Here is a 27,090-nt window from a genome sequence, read left to right as displayed (position 1 = left end):
TCCACATTTCAAAACCCAACGTTATCTACATATATATATATAGTATATAGTTTATTTATTTTACTTCTTAAGGTTTCTACCCCCATACTATGCTGTGTGTGCAGTATCAAAACATATTAATATAGCTTAGAGTTGTTAAAACTTGCCTAAAAACATGAATGACTGGGCACATATGTGAAATATTTGGCACATATATTGCAAATATAATAAAAAGAAAACAGCTCAGAAAAGGGATATAAAAAGTCCCACTTAAGTATACTGCCCAAGGCATTGAAGTCGCCTTTGATACACCATGCTGAGGTAAATACGTGTTTCTGTTGTTCAGCTCAGCTCTGGGAGGGCTACACTAAGGCAATTCAACGGTTGCTAATGCCAAGTTTAAACACAGGGAAATCAAATTATGATACAGTTCATATTAAAACTATAATTCTAGTTCCCAATGTATTATAACTTCTTCAAGTGATGTTAACTGTCTATTGCATGCAAACAAGCGTCAACGGCCAAACAGAGATTGTGAGAGTGAACCTATGAGTGGATTATTATATTTGTGCCTTAAGTAATGTACAAATAAAGCCCATTATGTTCAATGTGGGCTTCACATTCTCCACCTGTGTTAGGAAAAGAACTGCAGGGTTGTTATTAGTTAATGAAATAAAATACTATTCTTTTGTTATTCATCTTATATGTTGTGTGCCGAGAGCTCTGGCAAGAAGTGGCTGCTGTGCAACATCGATACATGTTGTGAGTGTGTGTAACATCCAGGAAATGACGTTTATATGCACCTTCTGTTAAGGGCCCCAATCTGTAACAAACCAGTAATTCTATACGGCTTTGTTATATTTACTGTCTGCAACTTTATTTAACCCCTAAAAACGTAAGCATTCCTGTACAGAGAACAAGACTAGGGATAAACCTGCGATGTGGCTGGACCATATTGGTGTGTGCAGGGTGCAAATTGTGACAGAATCATATCAGTGAGGTCGTAAAGTCCAGACCCTCAACCCACCATGTGCCTTGTCCTTTGCTTAGACACATGGCTGATACAATCAAAAATCAAAAACAAAATAAAAATATAAATGCAATTTACGAGCCTTTCAGTATCCCTGCACAGCCATCCCAAAACACCTATAACCCCAAAATTCAAATACTGTAGCACAGTGTGCTGTCAACTTATCTTCACACGTGCTATTGTGCCAGCGTCAACGTGGACAATAAAAATTCCTATTTTATTGTTGTTTGCACGATAGACTGTTCCATAGTCAGACTGGCCGCACAAAGCACCACAACAAAATCCTGTTCAAATCTGAAACATCGGTAGGTGGAGATGAGACGATGACTGTGTCTACATCCTTCAGGGGCTGCATCTGAAGACCGACTGTGTCACAGCAGTTCCACCAGGACGTCCCATTTCAAAGGCTCCTTTGAATGTGGCAGAGAAATGGTTTGTTTTCTTTAGGCAACAAGTGGATCCTTCGTGGTCCGACCTATTGCAAGATTCATTGCATGTTGGTAATGAACATGGCAGGAAATGATACCAACAGAGAGCCGGGGGGTTACATCTTACACAAAGTTTTTTGAAAAAAAAAGTTTCATCAAGGTTGCTAGGCAACAGGAGCTGCACTTTGTGACGCAACCATAATCCGACCATCTCATTGTTGCGCAGCCTTTGTGGTCAATGATGCCTACAAAGGGCCACATGTCAAGGATGTGGCCCCTGAACTGAGACACAGCTACTTATTGCATTATGTTAACCCAGACATTAAAGTCCTGTTACATCATAAAATAAAGGATTTCTGTCCCCTTAAACGGTAGAACTTTGACACGGCAAACAGATGCAGATCAACAGATCAACCCGACACAACAAACTAAACTATCAGTCTGCCAAATAGAAATAAAGGCCTGTTACCCACTGCTGGTGAGGTACACAAAGGCCCTGCTCAATAAGTGAGATGCAGTGGTTGAAAACTGTTGTGAATCCTCTGTAATATTTGATAATTTACTATATTTCAAAAAAATACAATTATTTGCTTTTTTGACTTAGACAAGAACATCTGCAATAAGAAGCTGGTTAGTTTAGCATAAAGCCATGGAATAAGGGCAAATCAAGTAAAAGTAAAGTTCACTTACTAAACACATATAGCTTATTTCTTAAAGGCCCCTACACAGTCGGGCGGAGCGGACACCACGAACGTCCACGCGGACTCAATGCGGACATCCGCTGGACACGTCATTTTTTAGACCGCACCGACTCCGCATATGTGTACTCAGTGTCACACAATAGAGTTTTCACATGACCTGTTTTAAATGTGACACCGAGCTGATATGACTTACTCGACTAACGTCCAACGTCCACAGACAGTGGGCGCGGGATCTGCACCGCTCACAGTACGGCCGACTCCTTGGGAGCCTTTAGAAAAACCCAAATGCTTTCACACAAATTTTGAGTCTTGCTAAGCTAAGATAACGAGTTTCTGGCTTTAGCCTTTTGTATTAAGCAAACACACATCAGTATTAATCATAATGTTTTCAGAGTAGGAAAGTTATGAAAAAAAAAGTTGGTCAGTTATTGAATGGGCTTCCAAATAATATTTTTATTCCCTCTTGAGCCCCAAATTTGTTTGTATATGAATAAATCCATTATCATCATAATTCAATGAAACTCTAAAATAAATGATTTAATGCCCTAAAATATTTTAAATGCAAATAAAGCACAAACTATTACTTCTGCTTTAAGGAAAATCAGCTCTTCCTCTTCCCTGGGTACCCATTTCTTTATTAAAACTTACAGGGGCACTGGCGTTGCGAGTCGTGCCCTAATGGCTGAAAGTCAGTGTAAAGTGAAGGACCTAATGCTTCTTGATTTGGGTGTTAACAACAAATGCCTGTTTTTATAAATGTAACTCAACGCTCTAAATGAGAGCAGCCATAATCAGTCAAAGCCAGGCTCTTGTATCTTTTTTTTTTTTTTTTTTATAAATCATTTTTCCCTGATTATTGTAGCAGATACTATCTACCCCTCCAGAGGAAGGCACTATGAATGGTTTGAATGTCCTTGGATTTTCATCAACTGGATTTGACTGATGGCTGGATAATAACGTGCCTGTGCGTTCCCTTGCTTGCAAGTCAGCCTCCTGATTTAGAAGTTTAGGGGTAACAGTACACAGCACATACACATCTTTGTGTATGTATTGTCACTATAGCACACAGTCCATCCTGTCCTCCCTGCTCTGCACAGGCCTGCAGACACACTATGAATTCATCTCCAGGTAACTGCTTCAGGTGAGAGAGTTTATTTGGTGTTACCTTTTTTTTTTTTTATTAAGACTTAAATTTCTTCTGTGTAATTGTGCTGTCCTCCTTTTGAAAACCTCCTGCAGTGTGCTAAAGGTAGAGATAGCCCACCCAGTAGACGATGTTGAACAGTAAGAAGGAGGTGGGAAAAAAGACGCGAGAGTACGCGTCCAGTTCGAGCAGATCTATGTGGACGCGTCCTTTTCTCCACGCGCCGTCTTTACACTCCTCAAAGCAGCAGAAGAAGCTCTGGCAGTCTTTTCCATCCAGACAGTCGTAGACACAAGCGTCTTCAAAGTCCTGCCAGTACAGTGAGTTGTTCAAAGCGATGACGGTGTGTGGGGGTCGTACATCCAGGACAGAGTAGTTCTGAGGAGAGACAGAAGCAAAATGATCTGAGTTTAAATCATGGTGATCACATGAGTGGGGTTTCCCCCTGGTGCAGACGAGAGGGTTAATGAGTTTTTTTTAGGGGGAACTGGAATAGAAGCTGCAGTAATTGAATTGTAACGGGTTTTACTTGTCTATTTTTCAATCACCATACACAACACCTAAAAATGAAATGTGTACATCAGCAATCTGATCCCTTCTGTAACACTGACTTACGAAAAAGAGACTGTAAAAAGAATGATCATTTAAATTTCACTTCTGTCCTGCAAATATTCATGATCTACCTCGCATCTAATCTGCATCCTTCATCCTGTCCTTGACGTGTGATGAGAAAGCTTGTTTCGGTGTCAAGGTGCTCTCTGGGCTGCCTCTGGCAGATCTGCATTTCAAGCTTCACCTTTGTGTTTGACTGTGCAGATCTACATGGCTGCACTGAAACAGTCATGTGTTTCATCTGCTTATCTAGTCCTGCACAGTAATACTAAATAGGAAACACTACACTACCTGATATTCTGTGATTGAAACAATGTTAAACTAAATTGATTAACCAAATGTTTAAACTGTCAACTCTTAGTCTTGGTCAAGATGTTTCCCTAATTTGTCATCTTGTGTAATTTTTTGCAATAATAATGCATCAGCTGCATGAAAATAAAGTGTTTTTAGATATTAAAACCAATCTGAGAAATGACAGTCATTTGCAAACACTCTTCCAAAAGTGCAAACAGAAGGACAAAGTAGGTCTGTTGATTTGTCATTCAGGCATAAAACCTGCATTGATTATTAAACTACTGTAAATAGGAACCAAACACTGATGATTTATGACTGTAAAACTAACTGCTATATACCATATTTAATTTTGAATACAATTAAAACAAGCTAAACAAGTAAATTTTATATGAATATTAGTCACAATTTATTCTGCAGTGCATTCATTATAATGCACCTAAAACTACAGATGAACAATGGTTTTTATGCACAGAACATGAGGTGACTGTCTCTGCTCCCTTTCCTCAGTTGTTGACGGGTGGAGATGGCCTGTTTGTCGTGTCAGACTGATGCAGTGTCCCCTAAAATAGTAACAGTCTTATCAGAGGAGCTTAAAAAGGGCAACATCACATCATCTCAACCCTGAAAGGTTTTCTCACTTCTGTCTGATGATAACAGAGAAATCTGTCTTTGTAACAAGTGACAGTAATCCTGTACATAAGGACATCGACTCAATCTACATTTGATCATTGTCTTATCACTGGGGGGGGGGGTCACTGCTGTGGGAGCATTGAATAGACTTGAGGCCAACTTACAGGTCTTTTATGTTCCATGCAGCTGGGTCGTCTGGTGCTGTAGGAGTAGTAATTTAATGTTGCATACTCCATCAGAGCAGCGAAGACAAACAGGAAGCAGACGGTGACGAAAAGGTCCATGGCAGTGACGTAAGACACGCGGGGTAATGACGTCCTGGCCACCGTACTGAGAGTTGTCATGGTCAGTACTGTGGTTATACCTGAAGGTCAGAGGAAGGACAAACTGATGTGATGGAGGGCTTTGTATTGGATCTATTTTCAGTTTGGTTTTGACATGGCAGGCAACCCACTCGTGTTTTTCCAACCTGTTTTACCTGTGAAAGTCACTATAACAGCCACTCGTAACTTCCGACCCGTGAACTCGTACCAGATCGAACTGGTACGACTTCACAGGTCGGAAATACACGAGTTACGGGTTGCCCTGAACGCACCATAACGTCTTGTCAGCCGATGGAGTTAGCAGCCCCCGCCCTCGTCATGGATCTATTGTTCCTCGTCCCTACGTCACCACATTCACGCGCATCCCTTGGCTGCACACACAGAGAGGACCGCCCCTTTATGCCGTTCTCTCTCCTCATTGGATAAAACTTGTAGGATACGAGAAAAGTTTTCTCCTCGGCTCAGAGCAGAGCAGAGTGACTGACAGACCCGTGTTTCGGTCCAAACTCTCTATGTAAGTGATTGCTGTCGGAAGATAGAACTATTTAAGACTTATATTAACACAAAAATATCGCTTACTTCTTTAAACCTCAAGAAATGTTGCAAAAAGAACACACAAAATAAAATACTGTCACTCATTTGAAGGCATAATCAAACTTGACTGAGTGTTTAAAATGCAATTGTTCTGAAGAAGATGAGCTGGATGATGATTAATTTAGTAGATCCTGAACAGTCAAGCATTGACAGATATGTGTCTGTTTACCTCAATGTCATTCATAATCATTGGGCACACGACAAGTTATACAGCCATACAGCTGTGGTGTGCAATTATTAAAGACAATAAATACATAGATAATATTTGTGGGATTGTTGGGCCTTGGAGGATGAACGCCCTCTACTGAATGTCATTCTAATTTTAAATGTGCAAAGTAGAAAATGTGTCAAATGTCAGAAACAAAACAGGAAAACTCCACAGAGACAGACACCAAACAGATGCAAGATACAATTCATGACTGTGTGTGTGTGTGCGCACAACAAGAAATGCAAACACATTATTTTGGTCTGAATGATAAAACTACGTGGATGGATCCACTTTATAGATCTCACTGACTGAGAAATCCCCTCATTAATCAGTTTGTGTGAAAACACAGTGTGTTTGTCAGGCACAAAGAAGAAGACAGAGCATGTTTCAAGGCACAAATATGTATCAATTTACTATATTCCAGTCACTCCCACTATAACGTCCTGTTTGACTCTGAGCTTCATTTATTGGGACTAGAGGCTTTCAAGGTTACCAGACTTGAGATTAGTAACAGTTTACCAAGTGCCTCATAAATAATAAGATATGATGCTAAAGAAACTTTAAGCAATCAAACGCAATCATTTATGTCTGTTCATGAAATGTAAAATTGTTCTATAATCTATAATGGTTATAATTTTTGCAAGCTCCATGAAGTTGGTTTTAAATTATGTGTGGTTTTTATTTGACTATAACTTAAAGCAGAAGTAAGCGGAATGTTTGTGTTAATATAAGTCTTAAATAGTTATATCTTCCGACGGGAATCACTTATATAGAGTGTTTGGTCTGAAACACGGGTCTGTCAGTCACTCTGCTCTGCTGTAAGCCGAGGAGAAAACTTTCCTTGTATCCTACAACCTTTATCCAATGAGGAGAGAGAACGGCATAAAGGGGCGGTCCTCTCTGTGTGTGCAGCCAAGGGATGCGCGTGAATGTGGTGACGTAGGGACGAGGACCAATAGATCCATGACGAGGGCGGGGACTGCTAACTCCATCGGCTGACAAGAAGTTAGCCAAAACGACCGGATCGCTTACTTCTGCTTTAAATCACCTAGGAAAACCTATATGTACACATTGTGTACATATTGTGTACATACACATGGGTTTTTTTTTCTTCTGCTCTTGTTGTTGTTTTTTCCGGCAGCATAGACGCTTTCTAAAAAGAAAAAAGGAAAAAGATTGCCGTCTCGATTGTCACGCAATCCCGCGATTGCATATTTGTCACACTTTTTTCTCCTCCTTTTTTTTTTACCAGGCCTACTGCTACTCTCGTCTTTTACTGACTTACTCTCACTTTTTTCCAGCCATCTTGCGTCTTTAGTAACGTTGGGTTTTAAAAATGCCGCTTTCTCTTGGCGTCACATCCTACTTTGAGTCTGACCAATCAGCACAGAGTAAATCTCAAGTCCCACCGGGACTTTTCCAGGGCCGATCTGAGTACCAGGGACTCCGTTCGGCCCTGTAAAGGTTCCTGTAAGCGGCCCTGTGGGGGAGGTTCCTGCAGTGGAGACACGCACCAACGGGGCCAGCCCGTAAAATTACCCCAAAGTTCCTGCAGTGGAAACGCACCTATGGAGAATGGTTTACGTCCATTGACCTCAAGGATGCTTACTTTCATGTCCCCATCGCTCAGCGACACCGGCAGTTTCTTTGCTTTGCCTGTCGAGGCCGCCACTAGCTGTTCTGACGTGAGTGCTAACGTTCGGGCTCTACCTCTCCCCAAAGTTGTTCACGAGGTGTGTGGCCGCAGCCCTGAAGGTTCTCCCATACCTGGACGACTGGCTTCTCTGTGCGCCATCCCAGGCCCAGGTGTCCCAAGATACAGGGCGTCTCCTGTCCCACGTGGCTCGCCTCGGACTCAGGGTGAATATGGAGAAGAGTTGCCTGGTGCAATCTCAGACCACATCCTTAATTGGGGTGGCATTGGACAGTGTAACTACGACAGCGGCCCTCCGCCAGATCTGCCTTTTTCGCAAAATGGGCCCATTAACAAGTGTGGGTAGTAGGGGTGGGCAAAAATATCGATATGGCAATATATCGCGATACTTTATATCGTGATACGATATCGATATTCAATATTTAAATATCGATTTTTTTTTCCAAACAAAAAAACAATTTTTTTTTTCAAATAATAAATCATGTTTCAGACGTAAATCCAGTACGACTTCCGCACCTCTGCTCCGCGAGGTGTCACTGTACTGCTGCCTCAGACAGTGTGTTGTACATGCAAATATGTTGTTGTAACTTGCACTTGTATAAAATGGCATGGATAATTTGAATTACATTGTTTTGACTCAGTTTGTCCCATAAATTATCACTATCATCTGATGTACATACAACTCGGATTTTAAGATGCATAATGCCTTTTACATTTTTCAGTGAACTATGTAGAATATCGTAGAATATCGCAATATATCGCAAAATTGGGATATCGCAATATCGTATCGTGACTCAAGTATCGTGATGCGTATCGTATCGTGAGGTCCTTGGCAATACCCACCCCTAGTGGGTAGCGTAGATTCATCCACATTAACGTGAGACTTTTTTATAACCAAATAGAAACTCCTTGTTGTCCCTTTAAAAGACTATTTTTTTAATAAAACTGACTAAAACCTTTTTGAATTTTCATCGACTAAAACTATCACATATATACAGTAGAAATGACTAAAATTGACTATAAAGACAAAGACTAAATCTAAAGCCACGTTTCCACTACATGGTACTCGGCTCTTGTACCAGGTACTATTCTAGAGAGCGTTTCCATTACAGGATAGTACCGGCTTTAGAGTAGCCGGTTGTCATAGCAACGGGCGGTGCTTAACAAAATAAAATGAAACCAGCGGCCGCTGGTGACGACTCTCTGACCACTCTCTGACCAATCAGCGGTCCGCAATGTTTACATGTCACATTTTAGTACCGCTTCACCCGTTTTGGAACCGCAGCCGAGCAGGTACAAAAAAAATAGAAGCCTACCGGGTACCAGATTCCAAGTAATGGAAACGCAAAAAGGCAGAGTCGAGTCGAGTCTCAATCGTTTTTGGTCAGTGTTGTTTGATCTTTTGATCCCAGTCTCGAATGAGTGCAGAGCTTTGTTTTGGTACGTGATATGAGACGCGACCGGCACGATGACGTGGCGTCACGTAATGCTCAGCGCCATCATGTAAATTAGCGGGTTGACCCGGGTCTGGCGTTCCCACTGCAAGCCGATCGGAGCCGAGCCGATTAAAGGCGATTTTAACCCGCGTCGCTCGCCGAGTCGTTTGACGCGGGTCGACGCGGCTCAGTGCGCCTTTCCCACTGCTACCAAAAGCTGATTGTTAGCGGGTTTAAACTGGTTTTTTGACCAGTGGGTAAGGGGTATTAGTTAGCAATGTCATTGTGAGCATGATAATTTTCAGCTTTAAAAGCTTCTGTGTTAAATTGTAGCCACATAGAAACTATTGAGTTGCCATTCTAAGTTGTTATGGTGGAAATGCCCTTTTTTCTTATTAGCACATGACCTATGTGCCTGGCTATCTGACAAATTTAAGCCCAATATCCACTCTTTCTTTTTTCGGCTCCACCAACTCCTGAGGGAAATATCTGTCTCTCTAGCTGTTCAGTTCGTTAACTTTGTCAGTTTGCTGTCTGGCAGGTGGGCTGCACTGGCTTTATCAGAGCTATTTTGCAGAAGACAGTTGTGTGCTGTGTCTGAGACACTGATGGGAGCAGTGGAGGTAACTAAATGTCAGGTCACAAAACCAAAACTATGTGCTCAGAGAGGCTAAAATGCTCCACAGTCCTTTATTACTGTGTATATCAAACATAGTCCTCTGTACTTTAGAGGAACTATATGATACAGTGTTTACTTAAAAAAAAAGATAATGACAACTTCAAAATCCCTAAGCTAATGTTTTGATTCTGACTAACAGCAGATGTTGATGTCACTCAGATTGATGGACAAGAAAAAAGCAAGCACCCCTGTATAATTTAATCCCCCCTCTCACTCCTCCATCAGCATTATAGAGATAAGAAAAAAACAAAACATCTGCGACTGTTTCACCAAGGTTCCCATGGTAACAAGCTGGTCTCATTTCAGGCGGACATCACACACTTTTCCTTTGGCCTCTGCTTGCCACAGTGATTACCCTCACCTTCCTTCTGCTGATGCTGTGGCACAGATTATGTAGTTTTTGCTCTCAACAATAGAGCGAGCAGGTTTGTGGAGGAGAAACTCGAAATGCATTTATCTTCACTGACAGCTTAATGTGGAGGAAATTGTGAGGTTTGGCATTGAATGTGTGAAAAACATACTGCAGAGAGTTTGAAACCAAATGTAAGTGTTGGGGGGGGGGGGGGGGGGGGGGAGCTGGTAAACTGTGTGATAACTTGATACAGGGCGAAGTTAGTACTATAACTATTTGTTACCTGAAGTGAACGTTTTGCTGCCCTGTGTTGACTCACCCAGTCTCTTTGTACAGCTGAAGTGCTTTATCTTTACTCCCACTCTTATCCCTACACCTTTACAATTACATTAGCACATCTAGGATCCATTCATTATCTGCATTCTTTCCCCAGGTCTGCATGCAATTGATCTGGATGTTTTTAAAAAAGGTTAACTGATTAATGTCACTCTAGCTTTATTTAGTACGTTTGTCCCTCTAATCAGTGGTGAATGTACAGTATTGAGTGGACAATAATACAACAGTGTCACACTTAGCTGACAGTTCTTCAGCACTGAGAGAGGCTGCCACACATGTGTTTTCATCAAAAGCCGAATGAACAACATGCATTCATACAAATTATCCCAAAGTAAAAAAAAGTCAAACACTTTTTCAGTTTTTTTTCGGTCTAAAATTTTGAAATAGCTGAAAACTTACTTAGAGTAGCATTTTCCCATATTCCCCAATTGAAGGCCTGGGCAATCACAGTTTCATTCAAACGTGAATAATGAATAAAATGTTGAAATGGAAAAAATGGGATAAAATGACTGAAATTATTTACCTTCACCAAAATGCTCCACAGGACTGCAACAACAAAAATCATGTGTAAGAAAGGGAAAAAGCACAACAAAACAGAAGAAGCACATGGCTTGACTCAAGTTAAGAGGCAAACAAATTTCCATGTGTGACAGAAAACAGCACATAAAGACTGGAGCATACTGAAAGCAAAACAAAATTGAAAAGTGAGAATGCGAACGGAAATGTTGGATTTTCACACACATACACACACTTTGTTCGGAGGCAGAGCTGCTGGAAGTCACAGTACCTAAAGCCGTTCTGGCTGGTGTGGCGTCTTTCTTGATCCAGAACGACACCCAGGAGAGGACCACGGTGAGGATGCAGGGGATGTAGGTCTGGATGGTGAAATAGCCCATTCTCCTACTTAGGTCAAAGTACACTGTCATCACCACATAGTCCCCTATGGAAATGAAAGACAACACAAGACAGCAGAGACAGCTGTTCATTGTGCTAGACTAATTAATATACAGTAGGGTTAATTAGCCACAAGATAAAAAAAAAAAGTAAGTTAACATTGAGGTTTTTTTAAATTACAGTTGTGTTAGTAGTTATGTATATTTTTTTAAATAAAATGTTGCATTGTTGTTATGCACTAACTTGCAGTAGGCCTATAACTGTGTTTACTGACTAAAAGTGGTAAATGGCCCCACTGGGTTGAAGCACAGTTTTGCATTATGTTTAGACTTGTTTCCAGGGGCGTCCTGTTAAGATTCAGACTCATGAGAAATCCTGTATGCAAATGATGGATAACAGTTCTAAAAATAAAAGCGCATCGTCAGCTCTATGCAGATCACATCCAGCTTCCTCTTTTATAGCACATTTTTCTTTCTTCAGCTGATTTCAGTTATTACTTTTAGGGAAATTGTACTGCATTCTAAATTATTATTTGTTGTATTATCAATTAACAGTGAACCATTATGGTGACACACAATAGTTCTTCGTGTGGTCATTTTCCTGCCCACACAAAGTTCACTCCACACTTACTGTATGATGTGTATTCATGGTTTTCTTGGCAGTGCCTGACTGCCAAGATAGCAATGTCACTTCACCAACATTTTGGCAAAGCTTTTAGACCAAAGCTATAAAACTATAAGTGGTTTTCTGCATCTGGCTGTAAAGTTGGACATTTTAAAATGGGAATCTGTAGAGTCGACTCTTGCGGTCATTTGCTGCTGCTGCTGCTTCACATTTACAGCACTCAACTGGTGAACCACAGGGTGGCTTTTGATGTGGAAGACTATCACAATGCTGTTTTTGTTACCACAGTAACCAGCGGTGTTGCCAGATCAACCATGACTGACTCTTGAGGATGATAACTTCAAATTCTGTCACTGACAATATGAGAGCTTATCATTTGTCTGTAAAGGACATTAGTGAACAACTTGCTGGATCTGGTGACGATGATATCTTAATAAGAACAATTTACTCAGCTGGACACCTGAGAAACAGTCGACAAAAGAAATCAGTGTCAAACAATGAATGTGATTGACTGAAGAGTGGAGAGATAGAGCTCTGTTTCGGAAACTTGTTCCTTCAGATTTTTTTGGGCAAGTGTAGTTGTGTAAGTGATGATACGACAGCAGGCGGTCTGGTTAAAGAATTCTCTATGGAGGACCCACCAAGGAAAAAACTTGAAACTGAACAACAAAGTGTGGAAGGAGGAAAAAAATATAATGAACTGAAACTGATTCTGCTGTAAAATATATCAAACAAGTGTGTTATCTGTGCTGACGCTAAATATCGATAAGTTTCCAGCTCGTCAACGCAACTGTTTATTTTTGAATGCTTCTGTTTCTTACCTGCTGTAGTCTTTATTATGTCTGTAGTGTTTCTCAGACCCATAAAGTCAAACTGGTAGAGACGCCAGGACTTCTGGTCAGCCGCCTCCACAGAGTTCTTCCTCCACTTGTAAATCATCTCATCTTGTGGGTATCCATCTGCAATTACACAGAGCATGTGTGAGTGTGACCCCTGGCGCTGCATGGCACATCCTAATGATGGATACTCTGTACAGACAGACCTAGGGCCACCTAGAGCAACATTTGTCTTGTGCTGGAGGCTGGCTAATGAAAAGACAGTCTGGAATGAAGACAGAGGCAAAAGGAAAGTAGATTAAATGAAAGCTTTGGTTCAATAATGTACTGAATCCATCTTGATGTTGGGTCTGACCTTCACATGATGTGCATGGAGCCTGGGAGTGCTTTTACAATCGATCATGTGAGGTTAATGATGGGTTAATGATTCAATTTCTGCTTTGGTGTCACACCAGCTTGAATCTTTCCTGTCTTAAAGAGACACATAGTCATTTCCATTGGAAAAGCTAACAAAATTATGATAATTGGCTGATAGCAATTTGATGTAATAGGCGTTCAATTAAGAAAATCATTAACTGTGAGGGAAAATGTTACTCAAACTACTAATTGTTTTCAAACATGCTTGATGAATGTAGTTCATCAACATTTGCCACAATTCTCTCGTTTACCATTAATGGCGTCATTAAAGATTCAGCAGCAGATTTGCTACTCTGATTTAAAATGCTTGGAAAATAATAGTTTACTGTTAAACAAAGCTCTTTAACTGAGCAAACCTTTATGAATGGCAGCAGTTGCATGGTCAATGCTCTGTACAACATTTGCATAAAACATTAGTGATGGGCTCATGGCACAATTCATGATTACAGTATGAAAAAAACGTAACAAACATTAGCCAACTAATATCAACAATATCTTAATATCTCTGGTCAGATTTGGCTAGTGTTGTGTAATGCTGTTGTAAGACATTAAGACATTATTAACTAAACTAGCTACCAACTAACATTTGAATTACATCACGTGTAACTGATTTCTCAGTTTGGTTTTCAGAAAAGAAAAAATATTACACAGATATATTGATATCCCACAGTAATAATACACATTTTAAAGATGATTTATTAATATTAAGCATCTTAAGAGAATAGAGCACAATTTGTCAGGTCTGTCAGTTGCACATACTGTACGAGCACTGCTACATATATTCTTACTTTATGCCTTCCTGTCCCAAACACCTGAATATTTCAATGGAAATACCTCTCTCATGTGAGAACAGTCAAAGTTAGTAAAAAACAAATATGTTTCAAAATTAGTCTGTTGGGAAGAAACTCCGGTTTTGTGTTTCCCTATGCAGTGTGTTGGTGCTGAGCCAAAGTAGAAAATAGTTTCCCAAAGAGGGATTTCCGCACTATTAAAACAACTTACAAAGCACTCACAGTGGGTTGACAAATTGGTAAGGTGCCGCCAGAACAGCTTCAACGCACCCTGGTATTGATTCAATAAGTCTCTGAACTGTACTAGAGTGACGAACACCATTTTTCCAAAAGATACTCCCTCACTTGATGATTTGAATGGAAAACACACTGTCTAACATACAGTATTGGACCAAATTATCTTACAGTTGCATCAGCTGGGTTGAGATTTGGTGACTGTGAAGGCCACAATATCTGATTCGTGGAAGTTTTTATTCTTATTTCTGAGATCAGACTGCTAACCAGTGCTATGAAATACTGTACTGTAGCAGTGGATCTATTAATGTCCATAAGGACACGAGGGACAACTGCAATACAGCATTCATATGGACACTTAAGAAATTCAACATCTGATTGACTCTGAACTTGTGAAAAACTGATCTATATCAGACTGTGGTTATCTGGCACTGACACATGATGCATTTGTCATCTGTTTTGTCAGTGGTGCTGTAGTTTCAGTAACTGCACTTTAATCATCTGCATGTTTGGTCAGTCATCTGTTTCTGAAGAAAAATAGGCCAGTGTCTCAGTGTGACAATTTCAGCAGAATCCCATGGAAAAGGGATTATCACGACTATACTGTACAATAGAGAGATTAATTTACAACAGCAGGAAATTGCAAAAGCTCTCTGTAATGACCAGGAAATGAAAAGGTCCAACTGTCCAAAAACAGGTAAACAGTCTTACGTTAATGAGAGTTATGATGTTCCACTTCAAAACGTACTATGATGCATGTCGAAGTGTTGTTTTTTTTGTTATTTTTTTTTTGCATGTCTAGAATAGAATAGAATAGAATAGAATAGAATAGAATAGAAAATACTTTATTCATCCCCCTGGACGGAAATTCAAGTCGTCCAGCAGCTTACAAGACACATGCAAAAAAAAAAAACACATAAATAACCTAAAATGATATAAATACAAAATAAAAGTGTATAGCCTAACAAATGGCATTGTGCATTTTGATGGGGGCAGGAATGAAGGATTTCCTGAATCTTTCTATTCTGCAGGTCAGGGAGATGAGCCTGTTACTGCGGCTGCTCCTCTGACCTGTGAGAGTCCTGTGCAGAGGGTGTTGGGGGTCACCCAGGATGGCTTTCAGCTTACAACCCATCCTCCACTTAACCACAGCCTCCACCAGCTGAATAAGGTAATCATTTGGTGAGTGTTTTCATCATGGCACATGTAACATGGTACAGTAACCTGCACCCATCTTGTGGCAGGAATAATAAGGTCAGTCAAAGTTTCCTTTGTCTTAAAAGGCAGTGAGATAATTTCTAAACTGCTATAACAGGTGGAGTGATTCTGGAGAGAGACAGCAAAACAAATACACCTGCCACTTTAACCTTCGTCTTGTGTTAGCTTTCTGCTACCATCTAGGTGTTAGGGTCAGTTTTGACCCGTGTTTTAAAACAGCTGTAAACTAAAAACATTTTTTTTCATCCATGTTTTTTTCTCTCTTGGTTACGTTGTTAGGCTTCCTTATTCATGTTTTTTCACTTATGACTTCAGTTTTAACTCAAAAATTGACCCTAACACCACAAATGTCATATTTTTAACCAGAGCATTTTAGAATTTTGTTTTATTTTGTTTAAATAGAGGTTCCTGACAAAGTCAAAAAGCCTTGATGCTATAAACAAATTTATGTGGTACTTTTATGCATTTAAAACCTGAAAACGGGTCACTGGTGACCCGAACACAAGAGGAAGGTTAATGTTCCCTCAGAAGCTACGCCTCCCAAATTTATTGAAAGACACAGTTGAGGCAGATATACAGTGGCCGAACCCAGAAAGTTATTATTATCAATAAACAACATCCAAACCACAGCTGAGAATTGATTAGTTTGATGTTTAGATCGTCCTTCTGGAACGACTGTGAGAGGACGAGGTTGTAGCTAACCAAGGTACCTTTACCTGGCATGGTCTTTTGAATTGTGCATCCAACCAAGTCCACTGTGCTACTGTAGGTAACTTGGGTTTGCAATGGCTTCATGGCTATAAAACCTTTCACGTGTTGTACACGGTGTGGTTCACAACGTTTAACTCTGTTTTTTTGATAACTGTGCCAGTGTGCTGTTTGATCCTGGGAGGTGGCATGCAGTTGGTTTATCACAACATTTCAGTGGCTGCCTGCTGTGGCTGGAAAAAAGGTTAACAAGAGTCCTGTCCAGAACATGAGTAAAAGCAAAACCATTCACATACTTCAAGTGATATCAGGATAAGACACTTTAAAGATGGTGTGTCCTGGAAGTCTTTGCCCTATGTCTGTCTTCCGTATACTGTGTCTGGGAACTTTGCTCAATCCACCATCATTTCATGGTGCTACCAGGAAGTAAACAGCTCTGGTTATGCGATAATGCATTTAGTTATGACTTCAAAATATTTGAATTAAACAGGTTAATACAAATGTTGGATACAATGGAGAATTTTCTAAAACCCAATGTCCAATCTTATAAAACAAATCCAAGGATAACAGAGCAGGAAAAACCTGTCTGCCCTCCTTTACAGTATGTCACATTGTAAGTGCATGAATTATGAATTGTGATCAAACATTCACCTCAGAAGAAGCCGACCACTGTAAAACCAACTATAAATATTACTTCTATCTTATAAAACCTGACAAGCTTGACATGCTGTAGCATCTACAGAGCATATACTGTGCTCCCTTACGTCTGTCTGTTTAATCATGCTGCATTTCTGCATTATACTCAGCTGATTATTTCAAACCCCTAGAGCACGGTGGCTCTAAAGAGGAACAAATCTGACTTAATCAGAAAACAGAGATGTTGTCATGGAAACCAAATGTAATGCCTGGTGGTTTCCTTAGGTAAGGAAATGGGTGTAATAGATCACAGCAGGATGGGTCCACAGGCATGGTAGTGGAGGGCAGCGCAGTGCAGTGTGCAGGTTTGAAGCTGTAATATGCTTCACAAGGTGCAAGGTCTTCTCATATTAAATCTCACTGTGGTCTTGATGATAGATTGAAGAGGCTGCTGTAGATCCACACAACATCACATCACCTCTGCTGCAAGCTTTATTTTCACCACACTGCTCTGAGGCTCAGACTGACACCAGGCTTAAGTGAACGTCCTCCATATGGACCGACTCCCCTTAAATGTCACATCCAAATACCAAACAATGGGAAAATACAACAACATGAATTATACTGTGCAGCTTCTCTTGGCTAGATTAAACAAAATTCACCTATTAGAGGTGTCATGAAGTGAGCACGGGCCAAAGGATAATGGGGTATTTGCCAAACAAGTTTAATGGAAATAAACTACTCCATAATATGTTATTGTATTATGCACTATGCTTTGTCCTCAATATAGTGTTAATGTAATGAAGTACTTCAGTACATGCTTATTGTTTCTATAGTTCCCTTAGCTCTGTTGACACAAAAAGTAGGGTGTATTTATATTATAAGTAAACTCACATTTAAATCCCTGAATCTATCTTGGCAATAAAAGCTATAATAATAACGATAATTTCATTTCTAGAGCTCTTTTCATGAAAGTGCTGTACAAGTTAAAAAACAAAAAACAATTTAAAAACATACACAGCAAAGATAATACGCAAAAAAGAAGAGAAAGGCAAACCTACACCTACAGTAAGACTCTATCTTACATACAAGTGGGTCTTAAGCTTTGCTTTTTGCTATGTTATAATAACCATTAGTTAGTTAAGTGTGATAGAGTAATGTAGGAAGTTATATCAATGAATAGCAGGTAAGGTAGTAAGGTGCAGACAATTAAATACACAACCCTGCTGCAAATAAACAGAGCAAACTTGATGCACTTGTGCAGTGAGTACTGGCCACTGCACCACAGGTATATATTGTATAGATTGTAAAGCAACAATGTGTTGTGGGAGGCGTATACTCACAACTGGAGAAGATGAGCGGACAGGAGTGTTCGTCCATTGGAAAGTTGTGCAGCTGCAGCTGACATTCTGCATTTATCGTCAGTCTGCAAAGAAGAGCAAGTGTGATAATCATAATACAGTCAGTCATTTACTGTAAAAGAGTTCATTTCATTTTCTTGGGACTTTTAAAGTGTCACCTAATCATGCATTAGTCTCACACACAGGAGTTGGGAAGAAGTCTATCTCTTAATACATGGATTACCCCTTGGGTTCCCCTCAAGGCCATTTCTAGTCAATAAACATTACAGAGACACTTTACCCTGCAATTATTTTTTATCACAGCATTGTAAAAGTGTAGTATTGTGTGTGTTTCTGTGATGTTGATGATGTGTTCACAAACATTCACACAATCTTCTTTAAAAATATATCATATCAATGTAAATATCACATGTAGGTTCTGTGATGTAGCTAAAAGGTACCAGGACCACACAAAGCTGCAGATGCAATGATGTGTTGCAGATTGTCAGTTATAAACCAGCCAAGGAAACAAGTATCTGAGGGGAAAAGAAGCCGCGGGAAATGTTACCACACTACACGTGATGAAATAAGTCGACTGTTCCACCTATCAGATGAACAGAGTTTGTGTTCTACAGTTGTGAAGCTACAGTGGAAATCATTAGAGAAAGAATATGTGAAAAGCATCACAAATCAATGACTTTCTCTTTTTTGTTTTGTGCTGGTCAGCAGTCATTAGGATGCTACAGTAACATGTCGAACTAAGATGGTGAGTATAGTAAATGTTGTAGTGAATGTTAGACTGCTGCTAACGTTAGCATTTAGCTCAAAACACCGCAGCACCACAGATGTGCCATCTCTCTGTCCATCCAGCCACACAGAGTGCAAGACACGAGTCCCATCGACAACTCAGAGGAAATTAAATTAAAAATGATGTAATATTTCAGGATCTGACACAGATAAAAAAAAGAATAAGAAAAGAGAGGGAAATAAATCTTTGGGCTTCTGGAGCGATCTTTGAACCTCATTAAAACATGGAATTTGGACAATGCTATGCACGTGGGTGAGGCACAGATATCACAAAATGTCATCTCTGTTTACTCCAGCCAAGCCAATGAAAAATTAATGCCAAATGACATTTCATTCTCTTTCTCTCATGCCATCAACGGATATTACTCCTAAGTTTGCGTGCTCCTGATTAGTCAATATTAGGAGAAGTGTGTGAGGGAGGATCTGCCTGGACTTTCTTTGTGACCTGACTCACTCATAGACATGATTTTACTTTTTTCTTGTAGCAGGAATGCACTGCCTTACTGTGACTGTGTAATATGGATCGGCAGTGTTATTCTCCTAAAATACAGGAAAGTCAAAACAAACTGTATAGGTATCACACCTGGAAATATTAACATTTAAACATAAGGACTAACAAGGACATGGGAAAGATGCTTATTACTGAAGGAGCACTTTATATTAATGTGGAGTGCTCCAATTACAAAGAGTGCTTCAGGGCACGTGGGTGGCTGCCTTGGTAAATTGGTCTTGAAGCTTAAGCAGGCAGTTTGCACTTAGAATTGATAATAACAAGGGCTAATTGCTTTGTGGTGCTCCTTTTGAGGAGTGTTTACATCATAGATTGTCTTACATAAATGTCTCAGTGAATAAGACAGTGTTTGTGTCTCAGACAATACAAATGGATTGATTGATAGATAAAACGTATTGGTTCCCAAGGGAATGTTTCAGTGGTCACACTGCACAGGAAATATAGGGACTTGGGGAAGTAATTACAGAAACATGTTGAGAACGCAGCTATCAGATAATAGGCTGCGTACTATCCAATAAATTAGACAGTGCCATGTATTAAAATCACTCCGTATGGTTATACTAGAGCAAATCCTATTTATCATGGTAATTATTTCAAGTCAAGTTCTTACAACTCAGAAGTGCCAACAGCAGACTCTAGACTATTAATATAATGTACAAACATGATAGATAGATAGATAGATAGATAGATAGATAGATAGATAGATAGATAGATAGATAGATAGATAGATAGATAGATAGATAGATAGATAGATAGATAGATAGATAGACTTCTGTGTTTACCTCAGGGTGTAAAGTATCTTCCCATCATTCCATATCCGGAGCAGCTGGTTGGGCACTGTAATCCAGTGTGAATCGGCCCTCTTGGAGTTTCTGAAGATGGTGTCTGGTAGCCAAATAAGTCCGACCATATTGCTGTTTAGAGTCAGTATTTTTATTGTGCTGTTGTATCTGAGACGGCTGTCTGTCCACGTCTGGGCAAAGATGATGTCGATTTGGTATTCCTGTCAAGAGAAGACCACAAGACATGTCAGTGGATATACAGCAGGATCATTTGGAGCCGTGTCATTAGTGTGACTGCTGAAGCAGTCACACTATTGTTCTTCTGTTTGGCCATTTTCTTCCGCCTTTTTACGGTCTTCTTCTAGTCCTTCATACTTTGTGCTATTTCAACAATTCATATATCAAAATGTGCAGCTTTTTTTGAACTTTATCGGCATTACTTTTCTCTTTTTAACTATTTATACTTTTTAAAATATTTAACTTTTTCACAAAAAATCTCACATTCATAAAAGTCTCAACCTCTCTTCTTCTCAACTCCACTGTAGTGTAGGGGGTAGGGTAACTGCTTGCCAACCCTAAGGTCACTGGTTCGAATCCAAGGGAAGAACTCTTGTTATGTTATGTTGAATTCTGCTCTCCTCCCCCGCCTTCAATTGGTTACAGGTGTTTGTTATCTCCTTGATTACTCATACCAGTTTGCAGCACATCATCACATTACAATGAATGACAACAGTTTTGAAAGCAGTGTGCTCTCTGTAGCCGAGTGGCAGAGTAAAGGTTTAGTGATCATATGGTCATGGGTTCGATTCCTGCCTCAGTCTTTTCACTTCATTGCTTGACTTTTGATTCCAATTATTCAGCTGTCATTGGACAGTCTTTGATTCCTCATAGTATAAAGCTCATTGTAACTCAGGTTCTCTGTGGCCATATGGTTAGTGCTCAGCCTGAAATTCACAGACATTTTCATTCTAAGTCATTCAAGCTTGACTCTCAAGCTTTCTTGATGTTGACAGTGTGCAGATCATTAACAGACAACAGTCTCTGCAACTGTGTGTGCACTGTGGCCTAGAGGCAGAGTGGAAGTCTAATGACCATGAGGATGTGGGTTCGATTCTGACCTTGGTCGAACATTTGTATGGTGATCACAGCTTGCACTATTTGCTAATTCTGCAACAGCGTTCAGTTGCTATCAGCAGTCACACCATTTCCATTCTTGGAAATGCTTTTTCTAGTTTCTAATGGTGTCACAAATGCTGCTCTGAAAAGAAAGGGAGAACTTCACCCTCTTTATAAGAGCATTTGATTTTCTCTTTCAGTGACAATGAATATACCATCTCTCATTCATCTATTTCACCAGCAAGAGCATTTTCCTTGTCACTGGCTGTGTGTGGACTGGATGTGACCTGGCACCTCTCAGTGGTCTGCTGCTCTCACCACTGTGCTGCAGGCAAACTCTCCAAGCTGCATGGTGTGTTTTAAGCTCCTGTCAGTGCCTCAACGCCAACTTTTATAGAAATAACTCGTCCAAAAACTTACTAGGGTTCAAATGATGATTGAAAAACATGAATATGAAAATATGGGGGGGGGGGGCAACCGCCATTCCGGCATCCCTCCAGTCCGACATAGGCCTCTAATTTTTTCTTTTTTTAAACATCCTGCCTTTCCGACAATTACTTTAATAGCGTATTTTTTCCCCAAAAGATTTTTGCACTGGTTGGGTTTAGGCAATGATGGAGTTGGTTAAGTTTAGTAAAAAGACCAGGTAGAGTCTAGACAGGCCAGATAGATAGAGAGAGTGCAGATGTAGAGAGTCCAGTTAAGTAGGAGGGAGTCACCTGTTGAGTAACGCACATTTCCTTACATTGAAAGCCTCGTCGGAATAGCGGTATGTCGGAGTGGTGGTGAATGACAGCATGTAACCGAAAATATCAAGTTAATGTGAGGTGAGTTTTCATGCCAAGTTGCACTGCAGCCATGGAGAATAAACAGTTGACAGTAAAAATCCTTGATGAAAACCGACCATGTTTCACACTCAATTAAAGGTGGAGTTTGACTTTTTTAGTCAGTTTAGTTTTAGTTAGATGAAGTCATAAGAATATCTGCCAAGAAAATGTATGTGTGAATTTAGCAGTCAGTTAGCTTAGCCTATCATGAAGTCTGGAAGTGAGAAACAGCTAGCGAAGGTGAGGAGTCAGCCTACCAGCACCACTAAAGCTCCAAAATGAACTGTCTCATTTGAATAACCCATGGATAATCTGCATGAATATTAACTAATATAATAACAGAAATATAATGTGTATCCACTGTTTTAATGTACAGCATCTAATTTATACAGCTAGAGCAATACTTTCCCCTACTGCTGCTGACTTAAGATATTCAGGCTGATGGTGCATTGTCTACATGAAACACTGATCCACCATATACAGCTGCTTTACCCACAGATGTGTTAGTATAGCTAACTGGCACAGTAACTGTAGCAATTTTAGCACCTTCAGGTGTGAAACACTAATCACTTGATGTTTTTTAAACCATTCCCCGCGAGTAGGCTACATGTGCAAACATTCAATGACTTACCTGACTAACCGTATGTAAAAAAGATTAAGCATCGAGAGGAGTAAATAATAGAAAAATAGTGAAAACACACTAATTGTGCACATTCACAGAGCAGTAAGTTTCCCTGTAAAACATCTGCAGCTCTTTAATTTGTACCAGGGTTGTGATTAAAAGAACCACTGACTGCTGCTTCACAATAATTGCACAGTAGATGCAATTCAGTGAGGGGAACAGCTGCTCCATTAATTGTGAATAAGAAGATACAGTACATGGCTATACTTACAGTTGTATAAGTGGTAATGTAAATAATGTCTATTTTGCACCAACAACATTTTAAAAATTATGCAAATACTGTAAGGATGACTAGCCCCCATTTTCTAACTTTTCTGACAGAGGTGTTGTTATGCACTCAGAGGGTCGCAGCTGCAGCTGGGTTCTCAGCATCCTCTTTAGCAACAATGCACATGAAGATGTGGAGTGTAATGAAATTGGAAATAGTCTGCCCTCCTCCTCCAACCCACATCTTTTCATACTGCTGCCACCGCCTGAAATGCATTTGACCTTTTACCCAGTCTCTGCACCAGTTTGAATAACTCGCCAATTAGGATGAAGTCTATAATCAAGAGAACTACTGGGTGCTCATGACCTTTAATTGTGTGGAGCTCAGTGGATTTGAAAAAAAAAAAAAAGAACATAATGTAAGATTTAATGACCAGTGGAGGAACAGGAGCTGCAAATCAAATAAATAGAGCTACAGAAGGAGGATGCGAGGCAAACCTCAAATAACAAACACACCTAAATTTCTACATCTGATCTCTTGTTAAATTTGATAAAAAGAAATGATTTTAACTATGCTGGAAGAGTATCGACCTCGCTCCCCCTCCCCGCTGCTTGCAGCTGCTTTGAGCCACCCCAGCAGACATTGCTGTGAAGAAAATGGGTCTTTCACCTGAAACGCCTGAGAGGCGCTGCTATATTAAGGCTGCTGATGTAGAGGTATTGTATGCGCTCACAGTCAAATGAAAGATACTGCTGTTCAGTAGAAATGGACCCTAAATGATATAAGTGGAGTATAGAATATTTTTTCCTCTTGAGACATGCAGATCTGACAGGTGCTGCATGGAAATACCACCTGCACTGTTGAAGTGAAACTTGTTTTAGTACTGGAAGGTCTGGGGCTGTTTCTTCCAGGCTTGGCCTCATAGCTCCATTTAAGAAGAAATTGGATGTTACACTACTTTGGAATAATTTTTCTCAACCACTTTCAGACAAAGGACCACTGCACCATGAAAATAAAACTCATGGACCAGCTGAGTGAGTTCCCTAACAGCCACAAAACCGGTACAGCCTAATTCCTCAACACTATTAAGGGTGTAGTAAGCTTGGCCTTATCCATTGTGAATGTATGACGATTACCAGGTTGTGATGAAATCTTAGCTGCCTACTCAGTGTCCCCATGCACAAAGCCAGGCCAATAAGAAAACTGTTTCTCATATTTGGTGTTTAAGAAGCTGGGTATTGCTGATGGTATTGCAACGGAGTTCAGTCTTGATTGGAAATTTGAAATCAGCTCTGGGTATCCTTTCAAAACTACACCTAGTTTTTTGTTTTGTTTTTTATTTTTTTGACAGTAGTGTTCTTAAAAATGTATCTAACAATGGGGAATGTACTGTATTGCTTGAGACTTTTGTATTTCAGTATTTTAAAGTAAATCTTGCTGCTTTACATTATTCCATTACAAAAACTGGTGAAACCAACTTAGTGACCTGTGAGAGATTGAGATTTGAAAACTGAGTAACTGTTGTTAGTTGTGTCATAACCAAGCAGCAACGTCCTACCTACTCAATCTCAGTTCACTTGCTTAAAGTAACATTGCGGAGTTTTTCGGCCTTAAAATAATGTTTCCAGACTCATTGCAATGGTAGAAAAATGGTTAATAGGATGAATGGTGCTGCCGCCGCAGCCTGAGCGGGGTCGCGTCGGCTGAAACTGCACTATGTAACTTCCCTGCACGGGTACGAAACACTGCCCCCCCTCCTCCCCCCTCCCCTCTGCGTCGAGGGAGAGACGTGGTGGGTAAAAGCGAAACTTACGGTTCTCCTCCGGTCGTTGCCGCCGTTGTCCCATTTACTCATGTTTCTGGCTGGCTAGCATGCTAGCCATTAGTTAGCCTTCTGAAAAAATTCTCCCTGTGGCCATTGCAAGTCGTTATTATGTCACCAAGCTTCACTTTCTTTGTTAAAAGATGTGGGTGGACCTCGCTGTGACACTTAGTGAATGGTCCAGGGCTAAGTGCTCCAGAAAAGAGATGCTGCACCATGATGTCATGCAGTGGCGTAGCTGGGCTGTATTCCACATGGGTTTTGAGGTCCAAGGGGCCCGCGTGCGCAGCGGGCCACATTGCACACACAAATAGAGGACAGAACCCCCCCCCCAAAAAAAAAAAAGTTTTTTATCATATTTTAGATGTGTCCTTCAGAATGATGCTGCTAAAGCTCAAAACCTCTATCAAATGATTGTACAATGTATGAACATTATCTCTGCAGTGGTTGATTCTGATAAAGTGTGCTGTTACTGTTGTAACGAATGTGAGCTGGAAAGACTGAAATGTTGTTGTTGCTACAACTTTAAATAAAGTTGAAAAAATAAATAAATAAATAAATAAACAACAAAGGTTCGGCCGCTCCTAAAGCCCGTCCGGACCGATTTAGATGTAGCTAACACCTGTCAAAGTTCTGTTCAAATATTGTGGATTTACCTTACAGTCTATGGCAGGGGTGCTCACACTTTTTCAGCCTGAGAGCTACTTTTCAAGTGACCAAGTCAAAATGATCTACCAACATTATTAATGATTCACGTTTATTTATATAGTCTAGTATATAACACTTAATATACAATATGTTGGTGTAGCCTACCTTTCATAACTGCATGAATCCATATGGCACAATAAATGTCCATACATTTTTGGTCATCCAGTCGTTTGTCGGACTATGCGGGGGGTTAATAGCGCTGCAGCTGCATTTACCGTGGCCCCTGTCTGTATGTGAACCTGTGTCTGTCTATGTGCGGACAGAGATGAGAGATGGTGTTTTTTTTAATAATCATGCTAGCGTTTCACTATCTCTCATCTCCGCCAGTCAGCCTCTCAACCTGCCGCCTCTCTCGTGTGCGTAAACACACGTGAGGAAAAAAAAAACACTTATTTTTTTTTTTTTTTTCTGTTAGTGGGAAACACTGATCAAGCTGTGCATACGCACACCTCTCCGCAATATTCCATTGATAAATCACACCGGACCCAAGAATGGTGCAGACATGAACACCTCATACTCCCCCAGAATGCCTCAGCACAACCATATGGTCAGCACGTGCATAATTAAGTAGCCATGTGCGCTCTGTGGAGCGGAGTAACAACAAACACAACGGGCGGAGAGCTGATTCACCCGGAATGATGCTTCGGCGGACCTGGCCTGCCCTCGCTTTTGAGGTCGGTTGTGAGAAAAATGCCTGCTGTCCAGACAACTGTGTTTTTTTAAATATACTTTTTTTTTTGTTCTTCATCACGCGATCGACCCAATCGTAATGAGCACCCCTGGTCTATGGGATTTACCCATAAAACAAACTTTTCACGGCAAAACAGCAAAGGTAAGAGGAAATGTACAACCATGTTTTGGTCAAGCAGTGTCTGTGTGTGCTGGACTTTGCTGGTTGTTGTCTTCTCTCTGCCTGCTGCTGCGCAGCCGCGGCTGCTATGTAACGTTCCAATCTTTGTAGCCCTTTCATATGAGCGGTAGCTGTGTACTGTTTTGCATAATGCACAGTAGTGTACGAGCCAGAAATGTGGCGACTGGGTCCACACACAGGTGCTTCATGAAGTTTGATGTTTAGTTGTTTATTTGAGTAGTGTTTGCTGTGTGTTTGGGTTATAAAAACATGGTTTTTACACGTTGTAGACCAGCTTCTGTTGTTTAATTTGATGTAATAGACGCATGGATCAGCTCAAATTGGGAGGGGCCGCGCCCGCTCGTATCCCCCCTTAATATGCAACATAATGCAGTGACCCAGTCTGATGTTACACTCTGTGCTACCTGCCGCTGCGACGGAAGGCAGCCGCGGTCAACCGCGTCCCGAACCTCCCTATGACCAGCCCGCCCCTGATTTAAACCAAAAAAATTTAAAAAAAATTAAAATCCTCGGCAGTGTGTGGGGGGGCCGCAGGATTTCACCACAAGAGGGCCCATGGGTTTACAAAACCCACCAACCCTACGTCATCTACGCCACTGGCTAACCTCTGTTCCACCCGCTGCTTTTACTCAGCGTAGTCTCTCATTCAGCATTTGTT

General features: G+C 40.5%; 1 protein-coding gene across 1 annotated transcript in view; it reads right to left on the bottom strand.

Moving 5' to 3' along the window:
* Window positions 1-3,007: 3,007 nt before the first annotated feature.
* Window positions 3,008-27,090, bottom strand: part of gabrg3 (gamma-aminobutyric acid type A receptor subunit gamma3) — a 52,320-nt gene continuing 28,237 nt past the window's right edge. Inside the window, exons 4-9 of the mRNA XM_085773683.1 lie at window positions 20,199-20,419; window positions 18,102-18,184; window positions 12,740-12,877; window positions 11,188-11,340; window positions 4,983-5,182; window positions 3,008-3,660 (exon numbers count right to left, since the gene is read on the bottom strand). Of these exons, the coding sequence (XP_085629809.1) occupies window positions 3,382-3,660; window positions 4,983-5,182; window positions 11,188-11,340; window positions 12,740-12,877; window positions 18,102-18,184; window positions 20,199-20,419 (1,074 nt within the window). The 3' untranslated portion in view covers window positions 3,008-3,381. The remainder of the gene's footprint in view (window positions 3,661-4,982; window positions 5,183-11,187; window positions 11,341-12,739; window positions 12,878-18,101; window positions 18,185-20,198; window positions 20,420-27,090) is intronic.

The sequence above is a fragment of the Trachurus japonicus genome, chromosome 4 (assembly GCF_045865225.1).
Source record: "Trachurus japonicus isolate A0001 chromosome 4, Traja_1.0".
Taxonomy (NCBI): Eukaryota; Metazoa; Chordata; class Actinopteri; order Carangiformes; family Carangidae; genus Trachurus; species Trachurus japonicus.
Note: the sequence above shows the minus strand (reverse complement) of the source record. Positions and strands in the feature narration are given on the sequence as shown.